This window comes from Poromitra crassiceps (genome assembly GCF_964638095.1).
Source record: "Poromitra crassiceps genome assembly, chromosome: 17".
Taxonomy (NCBI): Eukaryota; Metazoa; Chordata; class Actinopteri; order Beryciformes; family Melamphaidae; genus Poromitra; species Poromitra crassiceps.
The window spans coordinates 27,414,116-27,425,583 of record NC_139635.1 but is presented as its reverse complement, the minus strand read 5'-3'; the positions used below and the strand labels follow the sequence as shown (position 1 = coordinate 27,425,583).

Genomic DNA, 11,468 nt, shown 5'->3' with positions numbered 1-11,468 from the left:
CGGCTGAAAAGACGTGTGACTGTCTGTTCCTGTTATAGACGCAGCGTCCCGGGCCAGGAGAGGAGGCCAGTGTCCCGGGCCGATGTGCTCATTGTGCCCCTCGCCGTTTAATTCCCTGATGAAACAGAGGTAAGAGCAAACGCCTTCAGTGAGAATCTCATGTCGCTCTGTACCCTCTAGCCTGGCTGTAGGACTCGAGTCGGCTCTCCAGACAACTTTTGTGACATCTTGGACTAGATATCGGTATCGGTATCGTATCTATTTTCAGACTTGTCTTGACCTTGGATGTTGACTTTACTTTCTTCTCTACTTTCTACTTTTTCCTCTACTTTGCAATGATATATTTCTCTACAGCTGGTCCACCTTTATTTACTGTATCTCCCCCCTCAGCACGCCAAACTATAGGGATGGTCCACATACTTCTATGCATTGAGTAGTCAAAAATCTACATCTAGATCTACATCTCCGCTGATGCAAAGGAAACTTGGGAAGACATGTACAATGTTTATTTTTTTATTTTTTTTCCGGTGTTGAATAGGATTCGATTTGCTCTGGTCTCGGTCTCGACCTAACCTCAATTTGGACGAGTCAGTCCCACCCATATCTGGTCTTTAAATTGATTTGGACCCGACTCAAAGTGTTGTTGACTGCCGTCCTGGCTGCCCTCTAGACACCATTGCATTCACCGTCACATGTCCCATTTGTTCTGCCAGTGCAGGATTGATCAAATCTCCCTCCCATGCTTGCCATCTTTCTCCTTCCCCTTGGCACCACTCAAAAGCCAAAGCAGGTAAACACCACAACTAGTTTTCTCTCCACTCTTTGTCCCGATCCTCCCCGGCGAGCCAACAGCGCAAAATGAACAATTTTGTTCCCATTTTCTTACTGTCGGCCATGGCAACAGCTTTCTGCCATCCCTCCCAGCGTCTCAAGTCAGCGCCTCCTCTCCCCCGTCACGCTGTCTATTAGTGCTTCTTGCATTTGGATTTCAGGACGATTTGAACGGCTGACTTCAATGGTGGTGTGTCCTCACATTAAGACAAATTGGAGAGTGAAGCGTTTTACACGTACAGATGTTTGCAGATTCACTGTTCAATGTGCTGTGAGATGCGTCACATGATAGCGACTGATCATTTGAAATGGTCTCAGGATCAAAATCAAAATCACCGCCAGAACTCACGTAGCAATAACAGTTTTCTCTTTCGACAATGCATTTCTAACCTTGCACTAACAATAAAGGCATACAAGCAATAGTGATTTGCTTTGACACATTGTGTCTGTCAACTCCTGGGCATTTCCAACCTCACACTAAAACCATGTACGGTAGTTCTACCACAGCGCTCAAGGAATACCTTATCTTGTAAGTTGCTGTAAGTTGTTGTGGTGCCATTTAGCCATGATGCAACAGTCTTTCCTGGCTTGGAAGGGGGAATTGTTTTCTAATCCTCTTTGGAACAACACAAGCATTGTGTCGCTAAAAGCAGGACATGTACCAACGACCACTGATTTAAACCATGACCTCACTGGACTGGCTGTTTGATCTAAAGTGGTCCTCCACACTGTCGCCAGTGTCGCTATCCTAGCGTGGAGAAATCACTCCTGACCGGAGGATCAGAGTTCTCTCTGTAGTAGAGCTTCTTTTGTCTCAGCGAGTCCCATCCTGCTTCAAAGCTTTTTTTGGACAATTTAATACCTGCAAGATGCCCCCAAGATGATATGAATCTGACCACTTATGATCAATTTCTGCACCTTCTCTGTCTTTATAGATATTTTAAACACACACTCGGTGAGACGTTATTCTATTTATTTTACCCAAAAAAAACCAATGTCAATTCAAGGCTCGGTGAAACTAGCTATCATGATTGCGGTGGCACCCAAGTAAATGCGTTCCTTTCCTCACAATAGAAGGTTAGTGTGACCTCATCTGATTTCTCCAGAGACCCTGGAACAGTTCATTCTTCTTCATGCACTCAATATACTGCTGCATGTAGAATATATCAGCGACACTTAGTCGTGTCATGAACTACAATGAGGAGGCGAATCCAGGTAAAAGCCATTATCCCTTATCGATTGTCCTCATCAAAACTGTACCAATAACTAAGGAGGAGATATAGGCCCTAGATATAGAGACGCAGACCAGTTGGAGAACCATTTTTTTAAGCTTAGGGATTATTGAGATGTGGGTTGTTGCATAGAGTGACTGCAACCCAATATGAGGTATGATGTGAGTGGGAGACTGAATCAAGTCTGAGATTCTGTTACTTGAGTCAGTTTCAGAGCCTTTGGGGATAGTGTTTGCCAAAAGGAAATGTATTGTACTCCGGGTGGGGGTGGGGGGGATTGTTTTAGTCACGGGACAACTTTTTCTGCTGCTCTTTTTAGCTTTGATTATCCATAGTTATAATTATAGCATACGTGTGGCGGAGTTTAAAATAGTCATTGGATCATGTTGCATACCACACGGCAAATAACAAAAAGCATGTGACCGCAGCATTCTTAGAATAGTTTGCTAGCTCCCAAGGCAACCTAAGCCAATACCTAAGCCAATGTTCACAGCGACATACCCTGATATCTATATCACAGAGAAGCCATTAAACACACCATATCTTGTTCAATGGTGCAGCAGTAACAGTCTGCTTATCAGGCTGATACGGGACACACTGCTCTACGTCGGTAAATAACACACACACACACACACACACACACACACACACACACACACTTATTGAAACCTTTTTAAAATGCCAATTGGGTAAACTAAGAAATGCACATTGTTCAATCTAAAAAGAAGGTTTTCAATGTGGTGTGCAGAGACCACCAGCAAATTGACAAATTGTTAAATTTCACCATTATTTCATTTACAAGAAGTTAAGACAAAGACAATGAAGATGAATGATTATTTCGATCATACTTTCACTGTTATCTCTCTATGTACAATACAGTTAGTCATGGAATTATGGAGCAAAATTCTAGAGACAACATCTCACCAAATTGGGGGTCGGTGGCTCTAATGTGTGCTAATTAAGGATCCTTGATATGAAAAAGGTTTGAGAATCAGTGATACAGGGAAAGAAAATAAATTTTTCAGTAGCTGCCTTACACTTGGAATGAATGCACACACAAGATCACGAGTCAGTGTCCTCTAGTTTCTCTAAAGCAGCGGTTCCCAACCTTATATATGTATATATATATATATATATATATATATATATATATATATATATATATATATATATATATATATATATATATATATTCCCACAGGTTGGGAATCACTGCTTTAAAGTATCCACCTCTGCCATCTAATTCGCAAACAAATCTTCCCTCAAACCTAGTATTCAAGTCAATCTTTTCATTCTCCATAGTTCCTGTATGATGTTTGATGTCCAACCCAGGGGTGTAGTGCTATTTGTTTAGGTACTGGAGTGCACCTATGACACACGCACATGCATTCACACGCACAGTTAAGTGGCTTGTTTTTTCCAAGGTAATGTAACCACCACAGTGGCAAGACCACACGATCAAATATACTGACTTAAGAGTAGTTTCATGTTGAGTCTCAACATGATATGATATGAATATAGAAAACATATTGGTGACAGTGCACCTTGACAGATATAAAAACTCAGCGCACCCTGACAAATATGAAAAGATGATGGGTGACAGCGCGGTAATAGGGCTATATAGGTAGAAGACAAAAAATATAATAAGTAGCATACCATAAATACTCTAAACTCACAGTCATTATGGAAATATATAGCAGTAGTGATACATTTGGAATAGTAACAAAGCTATTATAAACTCAGTTGAGGACAACAGACATACCTCCTTGACTATAGGAATATTATAGAGAGGCAAAGTGAACGTCACTTCCTGCTTTTCTCCCTGTACCAGCGCTGAAAAAATATGAATGGCAGTGAACGGAGAATAACGTTACTTTTTTATCCCGTTTGAATTGTGCCACGGCGTGCCAACGTTAATTTTGTCATTTTAAAACATAACTTTGCATGTCCCGAAAGTCGCAGTTTGTCGCCAAACTGTTGCACTATAAGTTATAAATCAGAAAGACTACATACAGTACACTGTCGCGGAAGTGACGTCACTTTCTCTAGCGGCAAAGCTGAAGACCGGCGACATGCAACAAGATTCCACGAGCTATGTAGTTTTTATACGAAACTAACCCCTACGTTTCAGTTTGACGACAAACTGCGACTTTCTTGACATGCAAAGTTATGTTTTAAATTGACAAAATTAACGTTGGCACCCCGTTCACTGCCATTCATATTTTTTTCAGCACTGGTACAAGGAGAAAGCAGGAAGTGACGTTTCACTTTGGCTCTCTATAGGAATATTATGGTGATTTCTCATTGGTGTATCAAGCCAGTGCAGCTTAATATGCGTCCTTAGCTTTATTTACATTAAGAATGATAATTTCTCATCTTTTTGCAGCTGTGGGTCAAAACTCTCAGTGCCTGGCTGTGTTTGGGCCGTGCCGTGTTTGTGTCGGAGGTTAGGACGCTATATATTATTTCTCTATTTCACTATTGTTTCTAGACTTTTTTCTTTTCTTTTTTTCTCATGCCATGCAGCCCCGAAGTCTAATCGTTTGGACATCACACAATTGTTGCAAGGCTTATTCCAAGTGCATCGATCTGCCCGCGCGACGTGGCAACTGTCCCCGACGTGCCGCGCGAATCAATCAACACCATATGTCAATGTGACAACTTTGACCATTGCATTTGTTTTTATTGGCTGTCTTGCTTGAAATACGCTTTAGTGATGATTGGATCTTCAAATGCTTCAAACTGCACCCCTGGTCCAATGACTTGTCTGCTTAAGAGACTGATACCCACCCAAAGTGTCTTACAAGACTATGAGGGTATACATTTTCAACATGGGTGGCCACAATGGGGTCTTACAGTAACCTGCCACCAACCAACCATTCACTAATTGTTAAAATGTCTTGGCTATGCATAATTATACTCCAGGAGGTAAAAATGCTGTAAATGGGCCTGCACTCTGATTTCTACTGTAAATCACAAAGTAAATGTTCAAATGTTAAATATATCACATACTATCTCTTGCACCATAGCATTAGCAACAATCTGCATATCAGTGTGATGTGGGACACTCAAGTATGTGGGCCCGTGCTTCTGCAGGGGGGTAAATAGGCCGAATGGCATCTGACCCTGTCCCAATGCCACATTGAGCTCTTTTGAACTCATTTAGACGTATCCATATGCGCTAATTAGGTCGCCATGACCCTGATAAGGACAGGGACTGCGGAGTGGCAGAAGTGTGGCTGCCATTCTCTGCCTGGCCGAGTGGCCGCTACCCTACAGCCGTGCAGCCAAGCAGGACGTGGGCCGGGCAGGTTGCCACAAAGAAGTGTGATGTAAGAGCAGTACAAGCAAGGCCTTTGAAGGGGAGGGATTTTCTTTCTGAGGCAAGCCGGCAGACCAACACACACGCGCGCGCGCACGTACGCATGCTACATCCATTCATATCCGAGGACAGACAGTGCGGACACCTACGTCCTTTGTTTGCAGCTCAGATTCAAGGATCTTCGTCTGGGGAACAGGCTGAGAAATACTGTGATCTGAGATGCAATGTGACTGTTTTTCTGTCTACCTGCTCTGTCTGTCTGACGTTCTATATTAGAGGTGCCCAAATTCTTTCCTATGAAGGGCCAAAAATGCATAATATGAATATGGCCGTGGGCCAAAAATAAATGTTCATGTTATGTGAAATTGCATTACTGTACATTAAAATGTATGTATAGACAATTTACATTCTAAATCTAAAATACATTTTCAAAATAATAACTTATTAAACAGCCATGTTCTATCTATATGGACTGTAGCCTTTTTCACTTCCCACCCAATTCACCAATTTTGTGTCTAAAATGCAGTAAGTAACACAGGTACAAGCAAAACAGTAATGAGGGCCCTGGCACTGGATCACCAAGTGGATTGGAAGTTGGAAGCCGTCATTAATGTTCTGCTTGCACCTGTGTTACGTCCTGCCAAAAAGGCGGATGGGGTGGGAAAGTTACCAAAATATCCTACTCAAGTAGAAGTACTGTTATTTTGCATAAGTAACATTACTGGTGTAAAAATCTACTCAAGCAAAAGTTTGGACTACATTTAAAGTGTACTCTGAGTAAAAGGTTATCAAGTTCCATCTAATTCTAAAATGCTGAGAGAGGATTGTCGCAACTGTCCTACATAAGGGTGTGTGGATGCAGATGTGTGTGTTCCTCTATGAAACTGTTTATAGGGCACTTATTCTCACACCTTTTCATATCAAGGACCATATTTTAGTCCACATTAGGGCCACAGACCCCCCATTTAGTATTTATAATATTGCTAGATGTGATTTTGTCCAGAAATCATGACTATCTGTACAGTATATGACCAAAACATATTCTTATTCCTCCCCTAGTTGTGTTAACTTCTGAAATAAATTAAATAATGCTAAAAAGTCATCAATTTGCTGGGGACCCCCAGGAGCCCCCTCAAGGACCACCGGTGGTCCCCAGACGGGCCAGACCCCACGTTTAGAACCACCGTATTAGGGTAAAGGACCCATTCACAAGAGTACTATATTGATTGAATGTGTTCTCGTTGTTGAGATCAACCCCAAAATATAGGCTACGGTACTTTAAATACTACCTTAGTTGTGGTTTTTCGATTGTTTTTATTTTTATTTTATTTTAGCTACTGTATCATTGTAGTTGGAACACAGGCATTGTCTTCTTTACTTAGATACATTGCAATCTTTTTATAATTACAGTTACCTTTGTAATTATCTCTCAGGATGTGAATGGGCCTTAACTGCACTTCCTCTCCGTAATGAGGCACCTACTCCCAGGTTCTGCTCTGCTTCCCAGCCCGCTGGGCCTGGATGGTCCAGACTCACGCTGGGGTAGATGAATCCCCCTCATCCTCTCCTGCTGTTATTCTCGGTAGTTTTTTTTATTTATTTTTTACAACCCATTGTTTTCAAAGCTCCAGTTAGTTTCTGTGAAAATAACTGCCCGTTCTCAGCCGTCGTGGACAAAAGAGTGCAGGCATGCAATGCTATTTTTGAAAGCACCAGAGATCTTCTCGATTTCTCGTCCGGCTTCTCCGTGTGAAGACACACCAACCCGATTGTGTTTGGAAGGAGATCTTTGTTCCATTCTGTGGGAGATTCTGGCCAGCTACTCCCAGCACAGAGGTTTATAATGATCATGTGCTGCTCCGTTAAGAATGAATGAATTCTACATGAGCTGGAGAAAATGTTTGGACTTGTCAGACAGTGTCCTTCCTTCCTTTACAAATTGGCTATAAAAACCACTGTAAGGGGTATCTGGCATTGAGAGGGGGGAAACGCATACTTTCCTATGCAGAGTTACTGTCGGTGCGTGTCTCGACAGAGTGAAGTTTAGCTGAACTGCTGAACCGAATTCACTTCAATTGAGAGAATGATAGAGTGTGCGAATGACAGAAGTAGCAAAGGACAAAGAGAGAGAATGAGAGAGAGAGAACTACAAAGCATCTATGGGGAAGAAGGCAGTGACTCTGTCTCGTCTACTCAGTGCTGTCTGCGCCTTCAGTCTGTCTATGTTAGAAACCCCACCTCCTCCAGTGCCCCTCCCCTCCCCTCTCCTCCCCTCCCCTCCACTCTCCTCCCCTCCCCTCCCCTCCCCTCTCCTCCCCTCCCCTCTCAGTCTGTGAAGCTGAGGAATCCCAGGCAGCATTTAATTGCAGAGTGCAAAAGGCTTGTAGTTGAAGGCTAATGAGCTCGGCACCGGAGCCCAGACTCTCTCACACACAGACCCGCATGGAGGCGCCGTCTTTTGCCGGAGGAGCCGCACACGGCAGCTGGATTCCAGCCGGAGAGGAGGGAAGGATTTCAGAATTCCAGGTACTACAGCCGACTGTGTGAGAGAGAATACCAGAGACGGACCGGGCGAGAGACGGAGTTGAGAGGTGGAGAAACAGAGAGAGAGAGCGGGAGAGGGGAGGGGACGGAAACGGGAAACACACGGCCAAGTGCAGGAGAGGGAGAGAGGGAGAGAGACGCAGCAGCAAATGAGACAGAACAACGAAGGCGGGAGAGGGAGAGAGAGAGAAGGGGGGAGGTGGAGAGGGGCCCCTGTGCAGGAGAGAGGGCTACAGGCTGAGGAGGAAGAAGGAAGAAGAAAAAGTTAGGAGAAGGAGTACAGGAGAAGGAGGTCCAGGGTAAGAAAGGAGAAGGGTGCTGGAATTAACAACTCCAGGAGAGGAGAAAAGGGAAACAACGGCCAGGAAGGAAGAGGAGGGAGAGAGGGAGAAGTCTTGGGCACGGCACAAAAAAGAGAGAGCTGAAGAAAAGTTTTCTTGTGGGAAAGACGGCAGATGAGGAAAACAGAGCGAGTGAATGACTGGGCTGGAGAGAGCTGGGAGGGGAGGAAACCAGTTGTTTTCTAAGGCGTTCTCCACACAAGCCTGTCTGGACTCCTTTGGACATGTACACAGACAGGACCCGGGCAGCAGGGCACCACCGGTTTCTTCAGCACAACGCCCCCTGCCAGTGCCCCCGCTGTGTCCGCTATGAGCCGCCGCCGTTTCCCCCCCACCACGGCGGGCCAGGATACCGGCCCACGCCGACGCAAGCGGACCACCCATCGCCGGACCGCAGGAGAGACATTCAGGCTCCTCGGCTTAAAGACGTAGGAGGGAGAGCCTTCGCAGTGGACAGGGATGAGAGGGGCGGTCATCGCAGCCCACAGAGGAGGCCTGTGTTCGCTGTAGGGCCGGGTCCCTACAGCCAGCCAGACGACCCCAGCCAAAGCTACCCCTGGGACCCGAAGCCTGCCCAGTGGAGCTGCCCGCCGGAGCCCGGGGCCAGACACTACCCCCCTGTCAGAGAACAGTGTGGCTGTGTGGCAGTGTGGGGTGACGCGGGGGCACGCCCCTTTAACACCGGCCAGCCGCCACGGCCACCACTCCCACCCCCGCAGGTCAAAGGTCAGGCCCACAGACACAGGCGGACGGTCAAGTACGTCTCAGAGGAGGAGGAGGCAAACGCTATTGATCGTTATCATTTGGAGCCGTACACACACGCCCCCCAGACGGGTCCTTTACACATGCCCAATGGCCACTGTGGACAGAGGCCTGTGTGCTATGAGGGAGTGGAGGAGAGAGATAGCCATCAGGACTGGAGCGGATTGAAGGGTGGATCAGAGGAGGGCTGTAATGGACGCGGCGCCCCTCACAAAGGTTTCTTCTCCACCGAAGTCCCACAGAAACACTTGAACCAGAGCAGACGGAAGGGGCCCTGCGCCCCTCCGCCTGGCGCCTCCAGCAGCCACGAGCCCTTGAAAGCGGTGGCTAACAGCCACCAGGGCTCGGACGCAGCCAAGCAGAAGGCGGGACAGGACTCTGTCCGCGATCAGATCCGGCAAGTGGTCACGGACCTGGAAGACGTGCTGGGCGGTCTGAAGCAGGTTCACGTGGAGATGAAAGAGGTAGGAGGGGGCCTATTAAAAGTTGTGTAAATACCTTGGGTTTGTGTTTACATCGGGGTCTGTTGGCAATGGCATGAAGGTCTGAGTCGGGCTCAGATGTCTCAAGTATTTTGTAGGTGATCGAATGTAAATGTGACATTTAAACCCATTTACATGAAGCTCAGAAGGTCACAAAAACAGCTACACTACAGGTCAGTTTGACATGGTGTGTGTGTGTGTGTGTGTGTGTGTGTGTGTGTGTGTGTGTGTGTTTGTGTTTGTGTGTGTGTGTGTACACGTGCGCTCCATGTGTGTGTGCATGCCTACTGTATTGTTTGTGACTCACTCATCATTGAGTGAGAGCGATTTGCCACTGACCTTTTGCAGAGAGCTGCTGAAATTGGCAGCGTTCCGGCCAGCACATTAAAAAGCCCGGCTCGAGACTGTTACTAAATGATGCCTCGCTTTTACAGTCTCCAGGCTCGAGACTGTTACTAAATGATGCCTCGCTTTTACAGTCTCCAGGCTTGAGACTGTTACTAAATGATGCCTTGCTTTTACAGTCTCCAGGCTTGAGACTGTTACTAAATGATGCCTTGCTTTTACAGTCTCCAGGCTTGAGACTGTTACTAAATGATGCCTCGCTTTTACAGTCTCCAGGCTTGAGACTGTTACTAAATGATGCCTCGCTTTTACAGTCTCCAGGCTTGAGACTGTTACTAAATGATGCCTCACTTTTACAGTCTCCAGGCTTGAGACTGTTACTAAATGATGCCTCGCTTTTACAGTCTCCAGGCTTGAGACTGTTACTAAATGATGCCTCACTTTTACAGTCTCCAGGCTTGAGACTGTTACTAAATGATGCCTCACTTTTACAGTCTCCAGGCTTGAGACTGTTACTAAATGATGCCTTGCTTTTACAGTCTCCAGACTGTTACTAAATGATGCCTCGCTTTTACAGTCTCCAGGCTCGAGACTGTCACTAAATGATGCCTCACTTTTACAGTCTCCAGGCTCGAGACTGTTACTAAATGATGCCTCGCTTTTACAGTCTCCAGGCTTGAGACTGTTACTAAATGATGCCTTGCTTTTACAGTCTCCAGGCTCGAGACTGTTACTAAATGACGCCTTGCTTTTACAGTCTCCAGGCTTGAGACTGTTACTAAATGATGCCTTGCTTTTACAGTCTCCAGGCTCGAGACTGTTACTAAATGACGCCTTGCTTTTACAGTCTCCAGGCTCGAGACTGTTACTAAATGATGCCTTGCTTTTACAGTCTCCAGGCTCGAGACTGTCACTAAATGATGCCTTGCTTTTACAGTCTCCAGGCTCGAGACTGTTACTAAATGACGCCTTGCTTTTACAGTCTCCAGGCTTGAGACTGTTACTAAATGATGCCTTGCTTTTACAGTCTCCAGGCTCGAGACTGTTACTAAATGACGCCTTGCTTTTACAGTCTCCAGGCTCGAGACTGTTACTAAATGATGCCTCGCTTTTACAGTCTCCATTTTGCACGCAGCTGTAAAATAGCATGGACTCACAGTTGAATGCCTCTGTGCGAGCCCTAGCACTGTATTGCAGCATAAAACAAAAAGGAAATCGACATCATGGATGCAAATGGAGACAGAATAGGAAACGAAAGACATCTAGATAAATCAGCTTTCATTTGAATGATGGATTGGATAGTTTATTACCTCTTCAGCATAGTTGCATGGTCAGGAGAAACTTTGTCTTCGGTACAATGTGAATATGGATACGTATTGACCCTCTCTATTGTCATTCAGGTGGTTCAGCAGATTGATCGTCTCACGGCGAACATTGACCTTGGCGAGGGGGGGCCCAGTAGCTTTCACGACCCCGCCCACGTCGGAGACCTCAGCATGGCCCTGGTGCCCAATCACAAGCCCGGTCCGTTCCAGGTGTCGGCACACCTCGACCAGGACTGCGTCATCCTAAGAACTAGCTCTCCCTCCCCCGTCCACACGGCGTCTGT

The 11,468-nt window shown here is 45.8% G+C and overlaps 1 protein-coding gene across 2 annotated transcripts in view; it reads left to right on the top strand.

Moving 5' to 3' along the window:
* Positions 1-8,186: 8,186 nt before the first annotated feature.
* The window catches only part of LOC310791795 (uncharacterized protein), a 6,762-nt gene continuing 3,480 nt past the window's right edge, over positions 8,187-11,468 (top strand). For both annotated transcript variants that reach the window (XM_083653460.1, XM_083653459.1), the window contains exons 1-2: positions 8,187-9,496; positions 11,260-11,468. The exon at positions 11,260-11,468 is cut by the window's right edge and continues 396 nt beyond it. In XM_083653460.1, coding sequence (XP_083509586.1) covers positions 8,495-9,496; positions 11,260-11,468 — 1,211 coding nt within the window. In that variant the 5' untranslated portion in view covers positions 8,187-8,494. The remainder of the gene's footprint in view (positions 9,497-11,259) is intronic.